At 40.0% G+C, this 26,585-nt stretch overlaps 2 protein-coding genes across 27 annotated transcripts in view; both read right to left on the bottom strand.

Moving 5' to 3' along the window:
• Positions 1-683: 683 nt before the first annotated feature.
• Positions 684-16,476, bottom strand: si:ch211-69b7.6 (neuroblast differentiation-associated protein AHNAK). Of its 23 annotated transcripts, none has more exons than XM_050043922.1 (9): positions 16,328-16,476; positions 14,101-14,246; positions 10,317-10,372; positions 10,069-10,189; positions 8,501-8,670; positions 3,902-8,261; positions 2,388-3,863; positions 2,235-2,285; positions 684-2,183 (listed from the first exon to the last, which is right to left on the bottom strand). In XM_050043922.1, the coding sequence occupies exons 3-9, from the start codon at positions 10,317-10,319 to the stop codon at positions 1,441-1,443; spliced, it is 6,924 nt and encodes a 2,307-aa protein (XP_049899879.1). In that variant the 5' UTR covers positions 10,320-10,372; positions 14,101-14,246; positions 16,328-16,476; the 3' UTR covers positions 684-1,440. The 23 variants fall into 23 exon arrangements, with proteins under 23 accessions (XP_049899879.1, XP_049899882.1, XP_049899886.1 ...); XM_050043925.1 differs by having other exon boundaries at positions 2,439-3,863; XM_050043929.1 differs by lacking the exon at positions 2,235-2,285 and adding an exon at positions 2,337-2,387 and having other exon boundaries at positions 684-2,234; positions 2,541-3,863.
• An 83-nt stretch (positions 16,477-16,559) lies between these two features.
• The window catches only part of abcc10 (ATP-binding cassette, sub-family C (CFTR/MRP), member 10), a 36,336-nt gene continuing 26,310 nt past the window's right edge, over positions 16,560-26,585 (bottom strand). For 3 of the 4 annotated variants that reach the window (XM_050043936.1, XM_050043935.1, XM_050043937.1), the window contains exons 19-22: positions 24,426-24,571; positions 23,275-23,372; positions 20,552-20,664; positions 16,560-19,721 (exon numbers count right to left, since the gene is read on the bottom strand). In XM_050043936.1, coding sequence (XP_049899893.1) covers positions 19,586-19,721; positions 20,552-20,664; positions 23,275-23,372; positions 24,426-24,571 — 493 coding nt within the window. In that variant the 3' untranslated portion in view covers positions 16,560-19,585. Of the gene's footprint in view, positions 19,722-20,551; positions 20,665-23,274; positions 23,373-24,425; positions 24,572-26,585 lie in introns of those variants that run through there. The other variant, XR_007569909.1, reaches the window with a different exon arrangement.

The raw sequence follows: 26,585 nt of genomic DNA, 5'->3' as shown, positions 1-26,585 counted from the left end.
AACACAACTAAGTAGCCCACATTTACTCAAGTACTGTATTTAAGTACAAATTTGAGGTACTTTTCACCTTCTACTTCTTTGCCACTTCATTTCAGAGGGAAAGATCGTACTTTTACCTCACTACATTCATCTGACAGCTTAAGTTAGGTCTACTAGCTACTTTACAAATTAACATTTCTGCACACAAAACATACAAAGAGTTTATAAAATATGTTTGGTTAATTAAAAAGCCAAACAATGTATACTAGTGCAGCTAATGAGTTGTCAAATAATCAGTTTTGTAATAATAATTGTCATTTTTTGACACAAAAAGGCAGAAAGATTTCATGTTTGCAGCTACTCAGATGTGAAGGTTTGCTGCTTTTTTCATTTTGAGAATGTTAATAATTATAATGTATTAGTAATAATGTTGAGGTTTGGACTGTTGGTTGGACGAAACAAACACTGTGAAGGTGTCGCTTTTGGCTCTTTGTCGGTATTTCTAACTATTTTCACCATTTAAAAAAAAAAACAATCAATCAATTAATGTAAAGGGGAATTTCTTTATAGCTTTGATTACTTTTACCTTTAATTCTTAAAGTATAATTTTCCTGATTTCCTGCATTTTCAGCAGAGTAATGCCCAGGTATATACAGACAATGTTCTCTTCCTTTCAATAAAGCGCCACAATATGAATACTGTACATATATTTGTGTTTATTTTGTCATACAATTCAACAATTTTACATATGGTCTGGCAATTTTGACACATTTAAATAGCTCCATGGTCACTTGAAAAAATGGCGTAAGGCAGTTTTTACAGTTTAGAATATATACTCATCTTAAATCATTTCATCATCTCTTATATTATTGCTCAAATATGTTGAGGCAAGAACTCAGTTAAGGCAAAGTAGTTATAAAAATTATATAAACTCAACTATATACATCCCTAATGAATATTAAATAAAGTGGGTGTTTAAAAAGTATAGACATGCAGTATAATATAAACATATGCACAACGTTGGATATTTTAACATTCAGTTGATATGTAACAAAAAAACTTACATCCTTTGATCTTATAATAGTGCCCTTAAATACAAAAATGACCTCTTTGTGTTTCAACATCAGAGAAAACTGGGGTTTTTTGGAGATTTTGGGTGCCTTAACTTAAATGTACACAGAAAAAAATATTGTATATTGTATAGTACAAACGTAGTACAAGTTACAAAACTAAATTTATATATAAAAAAGTGCAAGAATGCTCCCTTATAATGTAGGCAACGAGATTGGCTTTATACATAAAATAACAAAAACTTAAATGTGGCAGAACGTGAGACTTTTTAAAAATGCATAAAATACATTAAACATACAACACTGTAATTCACAATAAATAAACCCAACATAAAAAGCACACTGAACGAAACATTTGGTGCCGCTTTTGGAAACATCAGTGGTTTAAAACCTACATGAGGTCGGAGAAAAAGAAAGTTGAACCCCCTTTCTGGTAATTTTTTTCTGGAACTTCAAGGTCTATGTCTTGTGGATGAAAGCCAGGCCCCCCAAGTGTGTTATATTTGCGGTTTGGCATTCTCTGATTTTGTGCTTGTTTGTCAAAAACAGTGATGTAGTATCCATCCGAACCTCCAGGGACTCTTACTCTGGGATCTTGAGAAACATGTGGCAAACGTGCGTAAGTTACCGGCTGCATTGTTCCGTGCTGCCTTGAATACATATCACCAGGAGGACTTCTTCTAGAGTGTCTTGGGTCCCTCATGCCAATATTAACACCTGATGGGGAGATCACCTGTCCATAGTTAGGTGGTGCCTGGAGGTTAGGTTTGGAACCTCTAGCTCTAAGTACATGCTCCTTTCCTGTGAAATCATCAATGTTGAGATCTGTATGGCTGAAATCAACTCGATCTACATCCAGGACAGCCATTCTCATGTTAACCCCTGGGATATCTGATCTGCGATTCCTATACGAAGGTCCTCTGAAATGTAGTGAAGGATCATCAATGTTAAGATCTGGAGATTTGAGATGGAGCTGTGGCTTCCGCATCGCTGCGTTCGGCATGTTTGGAGCATTTACATTTAGCTGTGGACTTTGCATTGATGCTTTCAGCATGTTTGGAGCCCTAACATTTAGCTGTGGACCTCGCATCGATGCGTTCGGCATGTTTGGAGCATTAACATTTAGCTGTGGACCTCGCATCGATGCGTTTGGCATGTTTGGAGCATTAACATTTAGCTGTGGACCTCGCATCGCTGCGTTCGGCATGTTTGGAGCATTAACATTTAGCTGTGGACCTCGCATCGCTGCGTTTGGCATGTTTGGAGCATTAATATTTAGCTGTGGACCTCGCATCGCTGCGTTCGGTATGTTTGGAGCATTAACATTTAGCTGTGGACCTCGCATCGCTGCGTTTGGCATGTTTGGAGCATTAACATTTAGCTGTGGACGTCGCATCGCTGCATTCGGCATGTTTGGAGCATTTACATTTAGCTGTGGACTTCGCATTGCTGCTTTTGGCATGTTTGGAGCCCTAACATTTAGCTGTGGACCTCGCATCGCTGCGTTCGGCATGTTTGGAGCATTAACATTTAGCTGTGGACTTCGCATCGCTGCGTTCGGCATGTTTGGAACACTAACATTTGGACCTGTGAAATCCCCCACCAACTGCATTGGTTTCATGTTCACTTTTGCATTTGGAGGAGAAATATCCAGATTTGTTGGTTTCAGAGATGCACCAAAGTCAATATCAGACCCTACCCCGTTAAGATCTGGGCTTCCAAACTGAGGCATCTTGAAAGAAGGGAGTTTGAATTTTCTCTCAGCCAAATCAAGATCAGCGTCCGGACCTTGGATGTTGCCTGAGGGAATATTCATACCAATGTCTGGACCTCTTATTCCTCCTTTGACATTAGGGGCAGTAAATCTCATATCAGGTTGCCCTATGTTACCATCTATTCCTAGGTCAGGACGTTTCGCATTGAGGTCTAGCTTAGGACCTTTGAAACTGGCATTAGGCAAATCTATGTCTGGCATACTTATATCAGGGCCTTTCAGTTTAGGTCCTGAAAGATTCATGTCTGGAATTTTGGCCTTAGGTCCAGAGAGATTGAGGTCTGGTGTATTCAAACTTGGCATTTTGAATTTACCTTCGGGACCACTGACATCTAAATTTGGGATATTCAGGTCAGGCCCCTGTAGGTCCCCATTTATGTCAATATTGGGGCCTTTTGGCATCTTGATTTCTGGCTTTTTGAACTTTGCATCAGGGAGACCAAGGCTAACATCTGGAGTGTTCATATCTAATTTGGGTGCCTTAAGATCCATGTTTGGTAATCCAAATTTAGGGGCATCGATTCCACCTTTCAATTTTGGAGCTTTGAGATTAAAATCTGGAGCTTTTAGGTCTGAATTTATGTTCAGATTTGGACCTTTTGGTAATTTGGCATTGAGATCTGGTGACTTAAAGTCAAAGTTTGGGGCATCTAACTTTGGACTAGAAAAGCCCACATCAGGAAATTTAAATTTTCCTGTTGGGCTGCCAAAATCAACATCTGGTATTTCAAAGTCAGTTTTGGGCCCTTTGAGGTTGACGTTGGGTGCATTGATGTCAACATCTGGACCATCCAAGTTTCCATCAATTTCAGGTGTTTTTAGGCCTGGGAAGTTAAATTTAGGCATTTTCAGTTTGGGCATTTTGAATTTTGTTTTGGGTGAACCAATGTTGATATCTGGAGTGTTCACATCTAACTTTGGAGCTTTAAGGTCCATGTTTGGCAAGTCCAAGTCAGGGGCCTCAATTCCACTCTTTATCTTTGGAGCTTTCAGATTTAAATCTGGTGATTTGAAGTCAGTGTTTATGTCCAAATTTGGTCTGGTGATTTGAAGTCAGTGTTTATGTCCAAATTTGGTCCCTTTGGCAGCGTGCCGGAAAGATTTAATTTGGGCATTTTCAATTTGCCTGAGGGAGCATTAACATCCCAGTCTGGAGCATTAAGCTCTGGCATTTTTAGTTTACCTGATGGCATGTCTAAGTTGAGCTTTGGGGCATTGAGGTCCAGTTTGGGGCTTTTAAGATCAACCTTGGGCATGTTTATGTCTGGTGCATTTAAACCACCACTGAGATTGGGACCAGATAGATCTAGATCAGGTGATTTGAGGCCCAGGTTAGGGCCATCTAACTTTGGACCAGAAAGCCCAAAATCAGGCAGGTTAAAGTTTGGCTTTTTGAATTTTCCTGATGGACCACTGATACCCAAGTCTGGCATTTCTAAATCAGCTTTAGGACCTTTCAGATTGAAATTGGGTGCATTTACATCAACATCTGGACCATCCAAGTTTCCATCAAATTCAGGTGTTTTTAGGCCTGGGAAATTAAATTTTGGCATTTTAAGCTTGGGCATTTTGAATTTTGTTTTGGGTGAACCAATGTTGATATCTGGAGTGTTCACATCTAACTTTGGAGCTTTAAGGTCCATGTTTGGCAAGTCCAAGTCAGGGGCATCAATTCCACCCTTTATCTTTGGGGCTTTCAGATTTAAATCTGGTGATTTGAAGTCAGTGTTTATGTCCAAATTTGGTCCCTTTGGCAGTGTGCCGGAAAGGTTTAACTTGGGCATTTTCAATTTGCCTGAGGGAGCATTAACATCCCAGTCTGGAGCATTAAGCTCTGGCATTTTCAGTTTACCTGATGGCATGTCTAAGTTGAGCTCTGGGGCATTGAGGTCCAGTTTGGGACTTTTAAGATGAACCTTGGGCATGTTTATGTCTGGTGCATTTAAACCACCACTGAGATTGGGACCAGATAGATCTAGATCAGGTGATTTGAGGCCCAGGTCGGGGCCATCTAACTTTGGACCAGAAAGCCCAAAATCAGGCAGGTTAAAGTTTGGCTTTTTGAATTTTCCCGATGGACCACTGATATCCAAGTCTGGCATTTCTAAATCAGCTTTAGGACCTTTCAGATTGACATTGGGTACATTTACATCAACATCTGGACCATCCAAGTTTCCATCAAATTCAGGTGTTTTTAGGCCTGGGAAGTTAAATTTTGGCATTTTAAGCTTGGGCATTTTGAATTTTGTTTTGGGTGAACCAATGTTGAGATCTGGAGTGTTCACATCTAACTTTGGAGCTTTAAGGTCCATGTTTGGCAAGTCGAAGTCAGGGGCATCAATTCCACCCTTTATCTTTGGAGCTTTCAGATTTAAATCTGGTGATCTGAAGTCAGTGTTTATGTCCAAATTTGGTCCCTTTGGCAGTGTGCCAGAAAGGTTTAATTTGGGCATTTTCAATTTGCCTGAGGGAGCATTAACATCCCAGTCTGGAGCATTAAGCTCTGGCATTTTCAGTTTACCTGATGGCATATCTAGGTTGAGCTTTGGGGCATTGAGGTCCAGTTTGGGGCTTTTAAGATCAACCTTGGGCATGTTTATGTCTGGTGCATTTAAACCACCACTGAGATTGGGACCAGATAGATTTAGATCAGGTGATTTGAGCCCCAGGTTAGGGCCATCTAACTTTGGACCAGAAAGCCCAAAATCTGGAAGATTTATGTTTGGCTTTTTGAATTTTCCTGATGGACCACTGATATCCAAGTCTGGCATTTCTAAATCAGCTTTAGGACCTTTCAGATTGAAATTGGGTGCATTAATATCCATGTCTGGGCCATCAAAATTGCCATCAATCTCAGGTCCTTTTAGGCTTGGACCACTAAATTTCGGCATTTTCATTTTGGGCATCTTGAAATTTGTTTTGGGTGAACCAATGTTGATATCTGGAGTGTTCACATCTAACTTTGGAGCTTTAAGGTCCATGTTTGGCAAGTCCAAGTCAGGGGCATCAATTCCACCCTTTATCTTTGGAGCTTTCAGATTTAAATCTGGTGATTTGAAGTCAGTGTTTATGTCCAAATTTGGTCCCTTTGGCAGTGTGCCGGAAAGGTTTAATTTGGGCATTTTCAATTTGCCTGAGGGAGCATTAACATCCCAGTCTGGAGCATTAAGCTCTGGCATTTTCAGTTTACCTGACAGCATGTCTAAGTTGAGCTTCGGGGCATTGAGGTCCAGTTTGGGGCTTTTAAGATCAACTTTGGGCATGTTTATGTCTGGTGCATTTAAACCACCACTGAGATTGGGACCAGATAGATTTAGATCAGGTGATTTGAGCCCCAGGTTAGGGCCATCTAACTTTGGACCAGAAAGCCCAAAATCAGGCAGGTTAAAGTTTGGCTTTTTGAATTTTCCTGATGGACCACTGATATCCAAGTCTGGCATTTCTAAATCAGCTTTAGGACCTTTCAGATTGAAATTGGGTGCATTAATATCCATGTCTGGGCCATCAAAATTGCCATCAATCTCAGGTCCTTTTAGGCTTGGACCACTAAATTTAGGCATCTTTATTTTGGGCATCTTTAATTTTGCTTTGGGTGAACCCATGTTGATATTTGGAGTGTTCACATCTAACTTTGGAGCTTTAAGGTCCATGTTTGGCAAGTCCAAGTCAGGGGCATCAATTCCACCCTTTATCTTCGGGGCTTTCAGATTTAAATCTGGTGATTTCAGGTCTGTGTTCATGTCCAAATTTGGTCCTTTTGGCAGCGTCAGATCAAGTGAAGGTGCATCCATGTCAAACCCTGGCTTAGACAAATCTACATCCATGCCTTTTATCTTTGGGGATTTCAGAGCAAGTTCAGGTGTTTTCAACCCTGCATTGACATCCAAATCCTTTTTCTTTGACAATGTGCCAAAAAGCTTAAATTTTGGCAACTTAAGCTTACCAGAGGGCGCATCTGCACCAATGCCTAATTTCCCAGAAGGCATATTAATATCCATATCAGGAGTATTAAGGTCAAGTTTTGGGTCTTTGAGGCCAATCCCGCCTTTAAACTTGGGAGCAGACACATCCAAGTCAGCTGAGGGTACCTTTATGTCAATATTTGGGTCTGCAATTCCAGCTCTGAGATCTGGTGCTGCCAACCGCACATCTGGTCCTTTGAAATCTCCATTGAAGTCTGGAACTTCAATGTCTGGTAAATCAAATTTGGGCATTTTAAACCTTGGAGCCTTGTATTTTCCAGATGGAAGTTTAGTGTCAACAGACGGAGTGCCAATGCCTAACTTTGGTCCTTTGAGGTCAGCTTTGGGTAAATTTATATCAGGTGCATGAATTCCACCTTTTATCTTTGGTGATTTGAGACTAAGGTCAGGTGTTTTAACGTCAAATTTGGGCTTAGTCAATTTACCAGATGGGGCATCCACATCTAAATCTGGATATCTAAGATCAATCTTTGGTTTCTTAAATGGCACTTTGACTTTCCCTGAAGGCATGTTAATGTCCGGCCCATTTATGTCAAGTTGTGATACATCCACATCTGGCATTTCTAGGTCCAAGTCAGGGGATGTTCCTGACAGCTGGAGCTTGGGTGATTCTACATAACTGGAAGGATAGTCCACATTTAGATCTGGATTTTTCAGTCTCTTGGAATACTTGAGACCAAGTTTACCTGAGGGAACATCTGGCATTCCTACATCTGGTATCTTGACCTCACCTTCTGGACCACTAAAAGAAGGTCCAGAGAGGCCCATGTCTGGCACTTTGAATTTTGGCATTTTGAACTCTTTGTTTGTTCCTTCAATGGCCACTTTGGGAACGTCAGTGTCAAAGGATGGACCACTGATATTTCCCCCATTAAGGTTTATCCCTATGTCAGGTGTACTAACATCTGAACCTGTTAAGTCCATACCCATTTCTGGAGCTCTAAAAGTTCCATTGCTTTCCAGTCCAAGATTTGGCATTGTCAAGTCAACTGATGGACTGTCAGTGTTTGGCAGTTGTAGACCAGCTGTGGTGTTGACATTTGGACCCTCTGGTAATGTTCCAGACAGATGGAAGTCTGGAGCATTAAACTGTGGACTTCTAGCATTGACTTTCAGTCTTGGCGCCTGAGCTCCACTGAGAGCAGTCCCATTCAAGCCGAGTCCCAGTGGTGGGAGGTTCAGATTGCTGTCATATTTCATTTGTTCTTCGGCATCATCAGATTGTGAATCTGCATCAATATCTGTGGTCAAAGTCTTGGGTTTTATAAATCCAAAGTCAACTCCGAGGCGAGGCAACCCCCTCATGTCGTGTTTTAGGTTGACCTTGGATGAGCCTGGTACAGTTGGCTTGGCAGTAACCTCGTTCACAGAGCCTTCCCAGGCACCAGGCAAATCATCTTTCATGAACTTCTTGATTTTGGCATTGTAGAGCTTGCTGTAGGCATCATTCAGCATCTAAAAATATAAACCACAGCTTGGTGATTGGCAACTACAACATTATCCGCGTTTCTATCAAGGTAACTAATCTTTAACTTTATTTCCATGATAATCAATGTAATGCAGAAAACAGCTCTTAGTTGAACATTATATACAGTAAGTGCTACCGGAATAAGTGCCCTTTGAATTACAGGAAAACCAAATAAGAACTTTGGTTTTAATCCCATTTGACTTGATATTATCTGCACTCCACCTACCGTCTCAGGAGTCTTGTCACACTGGTCCAAGTTTCCGAGGCTCTTGCTCTTGTTGTTCCTAGTGAGGACTTTCATCTTGCCATCAAATGGCTCCATCAGCCTCAGTACTTTATATACTTCATCTTTTGAAAGTTGATCAAAATCAATTGTTGCCCCCAAGAGTTCATCCCCTGAAAAATAAAATTCATGTGTCTGCATAAAACAAGAGCTTGTTCCAGAACATTAAAGGGGAACTACGCCCATTTTCAAAATTCATACATGTATTCCTATGGTCTAAGACAGTCCAAAAATATTAGTATACATGAACAACCCTCTCCAAAATGCAAAAACTGAGTGCTAAAACTCAAATTAGTGATGTCATCAAGTATAAAGTCTAGAACTGCTCCCTTGACAATGATTGGGGAAAGATATTACTGATGACACTGATAGACACTGAATGTTTTAAGTATATGGGTACATTTTCTGTTTAGGACTGAGAATACTGCAACGAAATAAAGTTCATTTGGGTATGAAAAAGAAAACTAACATTCTGTGGGTCCACAAAATCAGGCCCCCATTCATTGTCTATGGAGCAGTCTATGGTCTTTATACTCTTTGATGTCACACTGTTGAGACTTACTTCTCTGGTTTCTGGCTTTGAGGAGAGAGTAGCTCAAGATCACAAATATTGATTAAACTTCTCTTGGCCATGGAGATGATAATTTGGAATTCCTAATTAAGATGTCATTCCCTTTAACTGTCTCATGTCTTAATGCACCACATTATGGTTTGCTTTAGACTCGACAAACTCTGAACCTGGCACTATCAATGCCAGGACATTAGGCACTGGGTTTTACGTCAGACAATCTTGAAAAAAAACATCATCCCTATGTGGCGGCAGAGGCGAACAAATACAGAGTGAAACGATCAAGTTGTCTTTTGTGTAATTTAATAAAGTGATGTAACTGAATAATAAGAGTTCTAACAGAGTCAATCTTATTTCAGCTGAAAGGCCAGAGCTCTGACACCTGGAGTGTCCTGCGTAGGTCTGACAAAGATTCAGTCACATAATGAAATTAAAAGAAGAGCAGGAGCAAAAGGGAGGCCTCCAGTTTACTGATAACTGTCATGGGAACAGCTGCAAAGCAAGCTTTTTACAAACAAATGAACTCCCCAAGGACAGAGTTCACATCAGTTACAACAAAGCCTTATACACAGAAAAGAATCAGGATATTACATGTCTATATGTGGTAATAACAAATTTTGTTCCTACACCCTGCAGCCCTGTTATTGACTAAATATTTAAAAGAGTAAAATTCTGTACGCCTCATTTACATAAATGGAGGAGCAGAGATATTAGAGAGCCTTTAATTTAATGCAGAATGACACTGTTGATCAAAGAAAACAGCACACTGCACTGCTCACTCTGCTCTCAAGAGTTAACACAACTTTGGATTTGAGTCAAATGTATAATGATTTCCACGAATTTGTAAGGCGTGTTCTTATTGAGAACAAGTTTTTAAACTGTAAAAGCTAAGACACAAAACAATCTGGGAAAAAAAGCTTCAGTAGCAAGTCACGGGTCATACCTTCTCTAAGTCCTCGATTGGCTGCGGCATTTTGGTTGATGCTGGAAACGTACAGCCCTCCCTCCTCTGATCGCTCCAGGGTCAGGGCGTCGGAGAGACTCCTTCCCCTGCGGTGAGACGGCTGCAAACAAAGACGTTTCATAAAGTGTTTAAAACAGAGGCACTCCTCACCAGGGTGAGCTTTCAAAGGCAACATGCAACAGAAATATAATTATATAGACACAGATCCAAATGTTGGTATTTCGTACCATGATCCTTTCGTGTTTCTGTCACAGTGGCATTGAAAAATCCCCTTTGACTAAACCTGCAGAGGAAAATAAAATGATCAGGAGACAGATTAACAGCAGATCTGTACATGTGTGACATAGAGTGCATCCTACGAGATATCATAGTCTGTCTGTACCACCTTAAAGGTATACTATGCAACGAAAATGATAGTTAAAACCAACCCCAGACTCACTCTCATTTGGCGTTTTGCATTTCAATATTTGCATTTTTTCTGCAATATGTCTCGAGGATGCCTGCTGCTTACAGTCCAGCACCTGGTTGCTACCTATTCACTGAGCCCCGGCCTCACCTGAGCGCTGTTGCGGTACACGCCCATAATCGTCCCGAACACAGAGAATAAGAAGAACATAATAAAACACAGGCAGAGGGCAGAGTCTCTGAAGTAAAATACTCCGCAACACACTGAGAGTGGGTCATAACTGATGACTGAGAAGGACTGTCTTTACGTGCCTATATACTTTTTAAAAATCCTGCATAGTTTTCCTTTAAAGCCAATAAAACAAAAACAAAACAATCATTTGTCAGCCATCAATGAGACATTTTCAGCAGCTCTGATCATATGATAGCAGTGGAGGAAATGTAACTAAATACATTTACCTAAGTACAATTTTCATGTACTTGTACTTTACTTCCATTTATGCTACATTATACTTATAATCCACAACATTTTGGACGCAAATATTGTACTTTTTACTCCACGAGCTCCACCTTCACCAGCTGCACCATTTAAGCGATGAACACAATAACATTTCAATATCAATAATCCAAAGATATAATTTTTTTTTCTGTAATGAGCTATTTTGCATAATTGGTGCTTTTACTTTTGGTGCTTTAAGGATATTTTGATGCTAAAACTGTTGTACTTTTACTTGAGTAACATTTTAAATGCAGGACTTTAACGTGTAACAGAGTACTTTACACTCTTGTGTGCTACTTTTACTTAAATAAAAGATCTAAATAGTTCTTCCACCACTTTATGATAGTTTCAGATCTCAAATCAGTTTAAAAAATTGAGGTAAAAGAAGACTAGGAAGGAAGTTTGTGACAAAAGATACCACAACGCTCCACAGAATTTATAGATGTTTTTTTTTTTTTTATATTAACTACATATCTCCGTAGGAAATACAAACACCCACAATATGGCAGTGTTCCCATAGGTTGGAAATATATATGTGTTGATTAATCCGTGTTAGAAGATTCATATTTACAATCTATACAGTAGCACATCAAAGCACTCTTCTCTCAAACTTAAGTCTGTTTACAGCGTTAACTCCATCTCCCAAACAGAACTTTGAAAGGAGGGAACAAGAAATACAAGAACATAAAAACCCTTTGGGTGGGGCAGATCTGTGTACTTGGCAAACTAATAAATTTTGTGTCGCTGGTATTTTATTACAAGAATCAAATGGAATGGTGTGCTTTTAGAAGGCAGTGTTTCAACAGCAGAACATTTATATCCATACACATTTTTGATCTGAAATCTTTTTTGAGGGACATTTACAGTCATTAAATCTATTCTTCTAATACTATTTATGTTGGTGAAGATTCTCAGTCGTCCAGGTCATGGTTATTCAAAGTGCTGTATCGTAGGCAACTTGACTTGCTTGAGTTTCTTGAAGACGTTCCAACTCTTGTCCAGGAGGCGCCTTCAGTTCTAACTGACTGGAGGGGACTCTCAGGCTTTAAACCCTGTGTGGGTGTGAACCCTTACAGAGTCCCTGAGGTCACATGTGAGCTCTGAGTTTCACAGTCATTAGACTAAGTGTGAGCATGTGAGTTGTTGACGCACCCAGGTCAACAACTCTCATTCGTTAGGGGTTAGATGGGTCCAGGTTAAAATATCACAACTTAACACTTGTTCATACCTGAACCCATCAAACCCTAACGACCCACATAATGGCCGTGTGGGTCAACAACTCACATGTGACCCTAACAACTCTGAACATCAGAGCTGAGATGTGACCTCAACGACTTTGTAAATGTTCACACCCACACAGGGTTTAAAGCCTGCGACTCACAGTCAGTTAGAAATGAAGAATCCTCCTGGACGAGAAGTGAAACGTCTTCAAGAAACCCAAGCCAGCTGCCTACGATAAAGAATGTTTATCTTGATGTTTTACATCTTATCTCAGTCAATACAGAGTTAATTCAGAAGAAGATAAATATTCTGTACTGTGAAATTCTCATATGAGTACACTCACTGAGAGACACATTGATTTCAGTGAATTTTTTAAAGCAAAGCAGATTGAAACAGTTTCACTGTACGCAGGTGGGCGAGTGACACCCAGGTAACTCGACAGGTGCATCTCTCAGGTATGTGAGTTATAGCTTTGAGGAAAACCAGGAACAGGTTTATCGAGAGTGCTGCCGACAAGTGTTCTGTCGCTGGGTGTTTCCTTTCTGTAAGCACACAAAGTCAAAAGTGACCACACCCACCAATTTCTAGCATAGAAATCCTGGCAGGGCGCTGGCAGACCTCCAGTGAATCGAAACACACTGTGTTCTATCAAGATCACGTGGAATGATGTGCAAAGATGAGCTGCACGAATGACACAGGGATTTATTCTACATCTACACCTGACTGCGATTTGACCTCCACACATCAGAATAAAAGGTGTAAGTTTATATAAAAAAAATCTCAACGGCCACATGAAAAATTTAATCTATATGATTTTGAAATGCACAAATTCTCCACCATTCACAAAGCATCAGTGTACAGGAACAAATATTAATGTGATTAGGCAGGAAGGAGTAACTGAACAATACGATAATTGTTGCAGAATTATCCCAATATAAACCTCGTATTTACATAAGAATTCACAGATATGGCAGAATGCTCAAATTATGTTCATCCCGTCCAAGTTAAAGTTTAAACACAGAGCAGAAATATACAGTACATTTTCAGGTATTTGCGAAGTCAAGCTATGACAGATTTTGGCAAAATCTTACTCAGCTTTCACTCAGACATGACAACTGTGATCCACAAAATCTGCACAAATATTTAGCCAATCAAAACTCTTAATACGACACACGACAATAAGACAGTAAAATTGTTCTGTTTCCTAAAAAAGTGTAGTTTTAATGTCTAGAATACTTTTTCAGTCCTGTTTTGTGTCATGTCTTTACCGAATGCCTTCAAGACAAATGCCTCCAAATTTACTGTGAAACCACAAACTACCATCAGTCACATTACTGGCAGTTAGCTCATTTTACGCACGACGCCAAGTGACACCTGAGCAAAGGAAGCAGCTGGTTTACTACTTACAAAGTTACATATTATACATTTTGCAGGGAAGCCAAAGTGCACCTGCTCTGCAGTTATAAAAGTCAGTCAGTCAGTAGGAGCTGGATGCACAATAGAGCTAGCATTCAATAAAAAAAGTTGTTTTTGGTTTCATTAGCAACACTAAATGTGAGCCGTCAGCATGTCATTTGGCAGCAGCAGAGGATTTGTAGTTTGTAATAATAAGAGGGTGCACATGTCAGGGTGCAGGTGTAAGCAGGGCATTAACATGAACTGAGAGGAGGTGAACTGTGTGCGAGAACCTTTCTGCTCGTTGAATGATGCACTAAGAGATCATTAAAAACAACTGCAACAAAAGACACGTTCAACACTTTCTCGGAGAAGTCAAGATGAACACGAAACCACCTGGATGATGGCAGCTGAACCTGAAACACTGTCACCCAAACCCCGCCACCTTAAGGACCAGGCACCACGCAGTGTAAACCATAAATGAGACTGACCTCAGGGTCCATCAGGCAGGTGTTTCGGCCTCTGTGTTGTTGAAGTTGTGTCAAAGAGCTTCAGCCCAGCGTTATGAGTCCATGCTGTTTGCTCTGCGGGTTGTGACTGAGCAGAGGAGCTGCAGGCGGGCGGACGATTACTTCACCTGAAGCAGACAAACAGGTTCCACCTTAAATGTCCCACCTCTATCAACTGTCAACATGCACACACATTCACATGACACGCACTCGCGCAAACACGCCCTGACTACCACATGCCTGCGGCTCATATGCATACAAACAAAAACACACCACAGCAAAGTACAGCCTTAATCTGTGACCCGCTTTTCCTCATACGTCAACACGTGTTCCCACATGCAGTCTAAACACACAGACACACCAGTGGTGTGACATCTTTAACTTAAGAAAGAGTAGTTATGCCAGTGCTGAAGTACTGTGTTACAAGTAAAAGTCCTACATTCAAAATGTTCTTAAGTACAAAAGTGTTTGCATCAAACTTTAAATAAAGTACCAAAAACTAAAGTACTCAATGTGCAGCATGTTTCATTTCAGAATAATATATAATACTGGATTATAATTATTGATTCATTCAGCTCCAACACATTCTCACTCCAACATCATCATATATTGATGTTTGGTCGTAGACTTTCCACGTCCACATACGACATGCAAGGTACCCTGTGTGTGTTGGATGTTGACATTCTGGGACACCATGTCAACTTCAGCCTGTTACATGCATTGTCTTCTTTCAAGATACACAAAATAAGAGCACTACGTCGGTACAACACCACATATTGACTTTTTTTTCCTTCAACAACAAACACAAATGGTTGGGTTTAGGAAAAAAGAACAGGATTTGGCTTAAGAATCTTACGGGACGCAGACACAGCTCTCTTGGGTGAAGGTCAGTGTTTGTTGGACCCATCCACCACCCCACCACGTACTGAATCAAGCTGACGTTAAACAATGTCTTTTTTGTTGGTTTCTGATGCCACAAGTCACTGCCCGAACGCCAGATTTATTTCGACAACTCAACTGAGATCGGACTCGTTTTCCTACTTCTTCTTCTGTGGTCAATTTTCTGGTTGGTGTTTGAATGTAAGCAAACATTTTTGAAATAAAGGCTTTTTAAGTTAATTCAAAATGCATCTGTTCCTGCTCCACGCATGAGTGCCTGAAGTTCATTGTTTTCTTCCCATGTGCTGACCCTTTTACTCAAGACAAGAGCACCTGCCTTTTTTCTTGAGTATCATATGATAAAGACAGTAGTCGAGCACTCTACTATCTCGTTCTTCAAAGTGCAATCTTTTTCTTTTTCTCTTTACTGATCCTGCCCCATTTTCAGCCAAAGCAACAAAATGTAACATCGAAAATAAAATTCTGCTGCCTTTCAACGGGCTAACACACGACTCATGCCGAACTTTGCCTGGGAAAATGTAGACATAGGCTTTTGCAGTCTGTGTGCCGTAAATTGCTTTGTCTGACTTGGCAGGAACTCAGACTGGCATTGAAGCCTCCCGTGTGTAGGATTTAGGGCATATCTCGGCAAAAATGGAATAAAATATTCATAACTATGTTTTCATTTGTGTGTCACCTGAAACTAAGAATCATTGTGTTTTCTCATTGTGTTTCATTCGCGTTTTCACATCGACTACCGTAATTCAGTTGGTTGCAATCTGCAATCTCACCACAAGATGCTACTAAATCCTACACTTGACCTTACGGAAAAACTACATAGAAACAGCCAGTCCTCTCGCTGATGGTCTTGTTTGCTTGTGTAGGTCGTATAGACGCATCAGTACTGATTTCAGACCATTTCATAACTAGTTAAAAACTCCTTATGGCTGCTTTAATCTATAATAATACATCATAATTTATTTTTGTATGTATCAATAATCAGAAATTAGAAGGTACCTAAAGCCATCAGATAAATGCAGTGAAGTAAAAAGTACAATATCTATCTCTTAGAAGTAAGCAAAGTACTTCAAATTTGCAATTAGGCAAATTACTCGAGTATATGTACATGTGTACTAATTGCATTCCACCACTTACACACACACACACACACACACACACACACACACGCACACACATACATATATGTAAAAGCCAGAGTTATAGTCGAAACCTCGACTTTCAGGAACCAAGACAGAACAAAAAAAAAACATAAACCAAACACTCCCGCCTCACAACGTGATAAGCGTGTTAACATGAGAAAAATGCTGACCTGTGCCAAGGGAGCGGCAGGCGTTGACTGTGTGAGTCACTCTGATTACAGACGTCTGTTTGTGACAAAGACTCCCATCTGTGTGAATCTGGATGGAAAGAAAGGAGAGAGTTCAGTGGCATTCAAACAGTCATTACATAATCACACCTGGAAAGGTACGGCTGTGGCACCAGAAGGGCTGTGGCGTTACGTAAGGACAACTCTGTTCTCAGGCAGACCTGGTGAAATAAAAGAGGTGTGACAACAAATGTTTACTAGAAAAGAAAGTGATTTATTACAGGGACTTAAATTATAAAGCAACTTTGTTGACAAAAACAAAGACAACAAAATAAATCATTCCCAAATGATTTATGTGAATGTTAAATATATCACACTTCATCATCACAAGTTATTTTGAATTGTTCAGTCTAACAATGCATATTATCAGTGGTGCATCCAGAAAAAGTTTCTTCTTTCCGTCAATATTTGAATTTAAATTTGATTTACAGTTTATATTAGAGCTGCAGCGATTAGTAGATCAATCCATTCATCGCTCAAAAGAAAATGTAGCTGCATGTATTTTGATGTCGATTAATTGTTGGACTGAATTTTCAAGCAAAAATACCAAACATTTGATGATTCCAGGTTCTCAAACGTGATAATTTGCTGCTTCTCTTGGTCTTTTCATAGTAAATTGAATATTTTCACGACCATTTAATGTCGTCACATTGTGCTCTAGGATATTGCGACAAAGTTTTTCCACTGTTTTAGAGTTTTACAGACCAAACAATTAATCGATGATGAAAACAATCACTAGTTGCAGCCGTAGTTCACATACTGTAATTCCCTAAACCATCTCAATACAGAATAAAACAGTCAGGGTGGTAACGTGTTTTCATGTTGACACAACTTTGGAAAAACATGTCACAAGTGTTTGTAACGGATGTGCAGAATAAACAGAGACAAATGAGGACAGGACAAACACGGCACAGACTCAAGGTTTTAAACTTCCCCTCCAGTAAGAGTGAATTTTCTTCCTGACTGACAGTAAATTATTTGCAGAGAAGAAAAGGAATTGATCCTAAAAACATTCCCTCTAGTTATAAAAAAGACCTTGGGTTTTATAAACTACAAAAAAACACACACATTTAGAAAAGCTGTACTTTTGTTTTGATAAGAGATAACAAAAAAAATGTGAGTGACAAAGATAACATCAAGGTCAGAAAAGTAACCAGGAAATTCAGACCTGCCATCCGAAACCTCTGAGATTCATATGTTACGTAATATGTTAATAATGATGAACGTGATGTACGTGGCTCTCACATCCACATCCACTAAATGCAGTCGATGTGTTTTAATTTAAAAGAAAAACTGTAAAAGCAGATAAGCAAACATTATAAATAAAATTAAAAAACAAAACAAAGAAAATCTGGCTTGATTCTGCCTCCCTGTTTCCTGTACACCTCGGCACTTTCAACTGTCCAATGAAGGCGAATATGCCCCAAAATAATCTTAAAACAAAAAAAAGAACAAGAACAAGAAGTAATGTGTTAAGCGGTCAGTTATTAATGCTGTCTAAGTAGGGGTTTTTTTTGTTTTTTTTTTAAATGTCTTTTGGTAAAACGTTCCAAAGTTGAAGAAATTTAGGAGCACAGATACTAAAAGCCCCACTCCTAATTTTCTGTCTTTGGGTGTAGTTGTGAACCTCTAACAAACCAGCAGCAGCACAAATTAACAGCAGTAGCTACAGACAGCAGCTACAGAAATCAACATAGTGTATCTGAAGATAGCATCCAAGATACGCCCATATAATAAAAACAGCAGAGGATCACAACAGCTTCCCTGAGGAACACCAAAACATACTGTATGTCATTATCTCTATGTTGTTCCCAGTGGGTGGATGAAAAATCCTTTTAGCTTGCAAAAGTGTAAATTGCAACAAGAAGTAATGTGTTAAGCGGACAATTATAAATGCTTTCTGAGTTTGTTTGTTTTTTAATTGTCTTTTGGTACAACGTTCCAAAGTTAAAGAAATTTAGGAGCACAGATTGCCCCACTCCTAGTTTGCTGTCTTTGGGTGTAGTTGTGAACTTCTAACAAACTAGCAGCAGCCACAGACAGCAGATACAGAAATCAACATTGTGTATCTCATGATAACTTCCAAAAAACACACATATAACAAAAACGGCGGAGGATCAAAACAGCTTCCCTGAGGAACACCAAAACATACTGCATGTCATTATCTCTATGTTGTTCCCATTGGATGGATGAAAATCCTTTTAACTTGCAAAAGTGTAAAATGTAACACTTCATTTAAGACAGACCTTCATTTAAACCTCTTCTATATCTCAAAATAACCTGACCATATAACACAGGAACACTATCTAGTGACTGCAAAGTGACCTATCATCAACTCCCACTTTAGGGGAACCAGATTAAGATTTGAGATTACTCATACACAGATCCCTCTTTCAAATTAGGGCTAGGCTGTTGTGGCAGACTGATATTTCTTCAGCTCTGACTGCAACTAAAAACAGGCTACTAAACCTGCAGTGTACCCCCATAATTTTTCTGTATAAATCCATGTTTTTATACTACTGAAGCTGACGCAACTACGCTTATTTTCACAGGCTGGAATTTAGTGGTAGGTGTTTTGTAACTGTGTAGGGTTAAAATCTATCAAGTTTAACAGCAGCTAACAGAGAATATGCATTTTAATACATCATCCTTTTCACATTTTAAGGTATTTTCAGAATATTCAAGCATGAGTGCAGCAAATGCCCCGCATCAGCCACCATGGGTGATTTTTCCCCAGTGCACACTGAGAGAAAATAAAACGGACTGGTAGAGTATAGAGAGTCGTATATAAGGCCTGCTGCAAGTTACGTGCTTGTAGTAATAAAGAACAACAAATCCCAGCAGGATAAATGGTTAATGTGCAGTGCAAATTTATTGCTTCATAGTTAAAAATGTCCCCCAAAAATGAGATTAAGGAGACAAAAAAACTAATTTAAGTGAAGTGTCTAGTTTTTAGTCTCCCAAGAAGAAAGTTTCATACGTTTCATATCTGCAAACCCATATCATCACTTCCCAGTCCAAACAGAAATCTGGAGCAAGGCATCCCCCGCCTCTTTGCTCCAACAGTAGAAGACCTCTTTAAATGTGTGCCATAACAGTATGTAAAGCAGGACGGTGCTGAAAAAGTTCTCAGCAAACATTTCCAGGATGAAAAATATAAAAATAAATATTTTTCTGTCCTCTAGTGTCTTTTCAGTCAGCTCACTCTCCTCTCCGACCGACCAGCCTGTGGAAGATAGAGTGGTCAGTCTGGCAGAGAGCAGCTGGGGTGTCAAACTCCACCACCTTCCCAGCTCGCATCACCAGGACCCTGTCGCAGTCCATGATGGTGTTGATCCTGGAGACAAAAACACAGACAAAAAAAAAAAGATATTTTTTCATATTTCCATGTAGGAAGAGTTTAAGAGATTAAAGTAGGAGTTTCAAATCACTAAGACTAGAGCATGAAATGACAAATCCATCCATGGTTGAAGGTTATATTATCCATCCATTTTCATCTGCATATCAGGGGCCTGTTTGCAGAGGCAACAGGCTGCGCAAGGCACTCCAGACATCCCTCTCCCCAGCAACGCTTCCCAGCTCCTCCTGAGGGACCCCAAGGCGTTCCCAGGCCAGATGAGATATATAATCCCTCATGCATGTTCTGGGTCTGCCCAGGGCCTCCTACCAGCTGGATGTGCCCAGAAAACCTCAAACTGGAGGTGCCCAGGAGGATCCTGATCAGATGCCCGAACCACCTCAACTTGACCCCTTTTGACGCAAAGGGGCAGCGGTTCTACTCCGAGCTCCCTCCAGATGTCTGAGCTCCTCACCCTCTCTCTACCCTACGGCCACCCTACGGAGGAAACTCATTTCAGCCGCTTGAATCCGCAATCTCATTCTTTCGGTCACAAACTTGTGGCCCGACCCTCAAAGATGAGGAGCTGGACTTAGATGGAGCAGTAAATTAAAAGCTTTGTGTTCCAGCTCAGCTCCCTCTTCACTACACCTGTCCATCTTATGCTCCATTTTACCTTCACTCGGGAACAAGACCCCAAGATACTTGAACTCCTTTGGTTGGGGCAGTAACTCTCTCCTTTGCCAGGTTGGGTTGGCCAGGTTACGGTATATAATATCTTGAAAAATAGGAGCTGATTTTTCAGACATTTGCATCCGAAAATCTTTTACCTGTGTGCAATAGTGAGGACGGTCTTGTCCTGAAACTTCTCTCTGATGGCCTGCTGCAGCAGTTTGTCCGTCTTCTGGTCCACGCTGGCTGTGGCTTCATCAATACACAGGACCTACATGACGGGAAAACAGATGTTCTAGTGTTGTGACCTGGAGCTCATTCACCAGAAACAGATGTTACAACCGTGCAGGAAACACTGAGGATGAAAGTAAGAAGGAAGCAGACAAACACTGCAAAGGGCAAAAGGTTTAGTGTCTCATGTTGCTGTGCAAAGGAAATAGCAGCACTTGTTAGTCAACAGACACACTCAAATGTAAATACAAACATGTCGTTACAAAGGGAGTGTTCAAAGATACACAGCTTTTGTGTACTTAAGATTTATTCTTAAGGAAACTGGAGGTAAGCTGTCAGTTGGAGTTTAAAAAAAGGTATTTCAAAAGCACAAAAGCTTTGGCTTATGTCTGTCTCAGTGTGAGATTGTCACGGCCTAACCCTAACCACCTCTGAACAGGTGAGGAGTGTGATAAAAATAGAACAGAACAAGAAACAGGTGTGGCAGCACATTAAATTATAACCATTAACACTTCTGTGAAATAAGACACAGCTTTTAATACTACTTATGACCCAGGCAATGTATTTGCTGTAGTTTTTCTCGTGTTCCACCTACACGTGAAGGATCGCCAGGAATTTATGCAGCATGTAATCCAGCATTTCTGTTTGTGAGTTTTATCTCACTGTTATCAGCCTCATTGTTTAATCTTCACTCTCCCTCAGCTGTGTCAGAGCTGTGTTAAGCTACTGCGAATGCAAACTACTGCTGCCGCTTCACATTAAAAGCTGAACTCAATTACTTTGCATCCACAAAACAAAGCATGGTTTTTTTCAACAGTTTGAAATGTTGCACGGGGTAATGGAGTAAGACAGAGCAGCCACAGTTAGCTGTTAGATTAAGAGCTGCAAACCTCACATGCAGCATGAAATTAGATGCTGGTTGCTCATGGCGTGATGGAAAACGCCCAATTTTTGACTGACTCTTCAGAACAACAGGAGCTCGTTTGGCTGCACTGTGAACAGATATGTCACCTCATTTTCTGTTGTAATTTAAAAAAGTAGGTGCTCAAGGAGAGTTTACTGTTACTTTTAAACACACTGCATTGAAATCTTAAAAAAATACAAGACAACTTTAAAGGGACAATTCACCCTAAAATAAAAAATACATGTTTCCTCTTACCTATAGTGCTCTTTATCACTGTAGATTGTTTTGGTTTGAGTTGCAGAGTGTTGGAGATACCAACTGTAGAGATGTCTGCCTTCTCTCTAGATGGCACTCCTGGTGCTCAAAGTGCCAAAATGAATACATTTAAAAAACTCAACATCAATGTCTCTTTCCAGAAATCATGACCTGGTTACTCACAATAATCTACAGATGTTGTAAACAGTTTCAAGCAGGAACTATTTTCTATCTACTGAATTACACCACCAACTGTATCACCATGCAGAAGGAAGTGTGAATCTACTGCTAGCTCATGTCGCATCACTGAACTAGCTAACATTAGAGCTTAGCCAAGGAGGACGCCACTAATGTTTACATCTTGTGCTGTCATGAGCACGAGCCTCTTGTCCATGAGTAGATGCATTTTTCCTCTCTTTCCAGAAATCATGACCCAGTTACTCAAGATAATCCACAGACCTTGTTGTGAGCAGTTTCATGCAGGATTTTCTTTCTACCGACCTACACCCACCAACCGTATCACTGAGAAGTAGGAAAAATGCATCTGCATGCATTGTCATAACCCTTTGGTAATGTAAACCTACGTGATGCTCGCAGCTCAACAACAAACTCCATATATGTGACTGTGTGATAGTTGTGGTATCATAACAGCCTGTCACAGGTTACAGCGTGATGATTAGAGGAGAAATGGCAGAGCATAAAGGTCCAGGTGGAAAAAAAACAACAACTCAGTCATTTAGGATTTTACTAAAAGAAGGAAATCAGCTGTTGATTTATATATATATAGATCCCAGGGGACATTTTTTGTATTTGGGAGCTGTTACAGTTGTTGTTCACAAACTAAAGGAATGAGAGATCATTTTTTTAGATTTTACTGAATATTTTAAAGGAAAACTGCAAAACTATATCACTTATTTTGTTACAATTTTTACTAATTTGTCATTTTGTCAAAAATATTGTCATCAAAAAAATACCCTGAAATATCGTGATATTATTTTAGGGCTTTATGGCCCACCCCTAGCAGTACTAAAGTTGGCAATGTAGTTCAGTAAAATGAAAATCGTTCCAACATGACACTGCTCCTGACAAGGTCTGTCGATCATCTTGAGTAACCAGGTCATGATTTATGGAAAGACACATTGATGTTGAGGTTTTCAAATGTATTTTTGGCACTTTGAGCACCACAAGCTGAGTGACATGTAGTGCCATTATATTGGAGAGAAGGCAGACATCTCTACAGCTGATATCTCCAACACTCTGCAACTCACACCAAAACAATCTACACTGATAAAAAGCCCTACAGGTGAGAGGAATGTGTATTTTTAATGTTGGGGTAAAATGTCACTTTATTTTAGATATAAAACAGCATCATGTGTTAAAGCAAAAAAAAAGAAAAAAAAAAGAAGCTCATCCTTTGATCTGCTGCACCCAGACGGGCACAATGTAAGCAGCTGCTCTGTGTTGGAGTTAATAATACAGGTGAGGTCTCACCTTGGCCTGGGTCAGCAGAGCTCTGGCCAAACACAGCAGCTGTCTCTGTCCCACAGAGAAAGATTTCCCTCTCTCCCCAGCCTCAGCATCCAGACCACCTGACACACAAATAAATATACACACATGAACATAAACACAAGGCACGAGGGAGCGATTCTGAATCTGACACCATCATCTCTCATTTCTGCTGACACATCACTTTGAAGGACACTGTATGTTGCACAAAATCAGCTGCAGAGGTACACTGTAAAAAGAGAGTAGTCATTTTAACTTAAGGTTAGTGTCTGGGCTGCCTTGAAAATTTAAGTTGACTGAATTTGAGAAGACAAGTTGAGATAATTTGGTAACGATTGAACTTGTTTTCTCAATCAATCAACTTAAAAATATAAGGCAGCCCAACACTAACTTTTTAAACTAAAAAATAGTTTCTTTTTACAGTGTAGCACACCTGAAGCTGCACCAGGTCCAGGTCATGTTTTTGTGTTAATGTTGGTATCCTAGTCCTGCAGAGAGAGTTTAAGGTGGCTATTTTCATGCATCCAAAACTAAACACTATGAAATAAATAATTTTATTCCTGTGTAACATTACATTACATTCTTCATTTACATGGCTGTGGATGTTTGTTTGCTTTGTGTTTTTTTGCAGTGTCTTTTTCCTGCACTGAACAGCGGTAGCACTCCTAATTTGATTGTATACTGCACAATGACAATAATGGCTTTCTAGTCTATTCTTCGTTCTTCTCTTTTCTTTCAAAGATAAATAAAAACACAAGAGAAGAGGAGGAGAATGAAATAAAAGGAGGCAAAGATGATAAGTGGATCATATGACTATGACTTGACCTTATGTAACATAATCACACAGCATCCTGTGACCTGAGCTGGGTGTACCATTCCTTCAGATGTTCTGGATCAAAAATCACATTCACCAATGGAGATATTCTGTAACTGTTCACCAGACCACACAGGAATGATGAAGGGTGGAGTGGACTTTGTGAATCAAAGGACTGCGAGTCAGGTGGATTGATTCAAAACAGACACGCCTTGGTTTAACAAACATTGCTCTGCTCATCCTTAATTCACTGTCACCCCATGTTATCGTCACTAAAACTTTCTCATTACACCTTTTCATGCCTCTGTCTCAGGTCTCTCACCCATCCTGCTGACCACAGAGCTGAGGTGGCACTGGTCCACCACGTCCAGCAGCTGCTGGTCAGCGTGTTGCCCACACGGGTCCAGATTCTCCCTGATGGTCCCGCTGAACAGGAAGGGGTCCTGGGGAATAATGGCCAACCTAGACCTGCAGAGGGCGCCACCATAACACACAAAAGTGACCTGTGACTGACTGCTTTTACTACACTGTGCAGCATCATCAAAGTCTGAATTAAACTATAGATAATGTGAGAAAAACAAGGATTATGTAGCGATCTCTGTGTATACAGCGGCTTATAGGGATAGTTCCGTTTTTTTGAAGTGGGGTTGTATAAGGTTCTCATCCATAGACAGTATATTACAAACAGCAGATGTCAGTCAGCACAACCCCACGTTGGAGAAACCTACTGGAAGTTTGACCTCGAAGCTAAGCAGTCTACTGCTGCGGACAGGGTCAGTAACAGAACGTATTTTAGCCACCTAAAAAGATCAGTATCATTTCAAGTGTATGCTATATTGAGAATATTTTCACTGCATCACCTCAGTGTCAGACAGTGATTTCACACGGGAAAATGAAGCCGTTATATCGCTCTCTTCAAAGCCAGACTCCATTGAGAAAACAAGTGATTTAACATTGCTGAACACAGGAGCTGCTGGTCTGCTGCATCAATCAGTTATTTTGTTTGTGTTGTTGAACAACTGTTAGCATGTAAAAAGATTAGTTCAAATTCACTGAAGCCACACAATAACACAAACTAACTGACTGATCAAAGCAGCGGCAGACCACAAGCCACCGTGTTCAGCAAGCTTAAATTACAGATTTTCTCAATGGAGTCTGGTGGCTTTGACGAGAGCAAAGATGGAGAACTGAAGTCATTCACGGCTTTCCCATCAGAACGGGCTGACTGAAAGGTATAGGCCTAAAAATACTGTCTTTACAGAGTACATTTAAACTGATATTTATCATCTTTAGGTGGGACTTTTTTAGGGGGCTAAAATAGATTTTGTTGCTGACCCCTCCACAGCAGTCGATCACTTAGCTTCCACGTCAGACTCATGCCTGCTTCTCCAAACTAGGGGTGTGCCAACTGACATCTACTAGAATGCATTGAGATGCATGAGAGAGGACGTGACGTAGAGCGCAGTGCATTTTGGGTAGAAAAAAACAAACAAAGCCAACAGTGTGAACCGGGAGAAGCAGAGGTAAAAAAAAGAAAAAGTTGGAAAATGTCTCGTGGGCAGACGTGGAGTAGTGAAGAGGTGCTGGCGCTTATTGATAGATGGTCAGAAGACTATATATCGCAGTTGCTTGTGGCTGCCCACAATGGATTTCCGTTTTCCGTCCTGGCCAATCGATGAGCCGGGTTTTCTTCTTCCTCATCAGTGGTCATTTTGGGCAATAAGCTTCAATACAATTTAGTACTGGGTTATTTCAGTTGATACCTTAAAGGTGTTGAGTATCGATACCCAGCCATAAAAAGATGTCTCCTCTGGATGGAGATTCAGAGAACTGAAGGCAAAGTCTAACAGAGCGAGAAATTATCTAATGACTGGTGGTGATCTTGTTTTAACTCTTACAAGATGTACTCAGGGTTTTATGACATGATGTCACTGATGTATATTGTTTTATGTGCCCTTGTTTCAGGGATTATAGTATTTTTCTTTGTATATTTTATATATATACATGTTTTATGTATTTATTATGTTTTATGTTCAAGTCTGCGTTCTGTTTTTAACCTGGCTGCGAGACAAATTTCCCCTCAGCAGCAATACAGTTTAAGTTGACAACTTGTTTTAATGCTAATCGGAATCAAATTTGAAGCCAGTTTCTAAATTATAATACATAAGAAACTGAAAACAAACAGAAAGTCTGGGCTGTGACATCATTGGGAAAATGACAAAAACAAGCTGCATTTTCAAGACCCTGAAGACTGAAATTTAGACTTCAAATCATTTCAAGTTTGTCACCTTGACAAGATAGGTTATGTTTTTGTTTTTGTTGTTTTGGGGGTTTTTTGGCAGAAATTTTGGCCACAACTAACCAGATTTTGGTGAAGTTTCAGGAATTTCTTAGGATTTATTAACACTGCTAGATTTTTATTGTATTTTTAGATGTTTTCAATTTTTTCTCATGAATTACTGCTCTCACATGACTTAAAAAA

This window comes from Epinephelus moara, chromosome 5, assembly GCF_006386435.1.
Source record: "Epinephelus moara isolate mb chromosome 5, YSFRI_EMoa_1.0, whole genome shotgun sequence".
Lineage (NCBI taxonomy): Eukaryota > Metazoa > Chordata > Actinopteri > Perciformes > Serranidae > Epinephelus > Epinephelus moara.
This window is presented reverse-complemented; position numbering and strand designations above follow the sequence as displayed.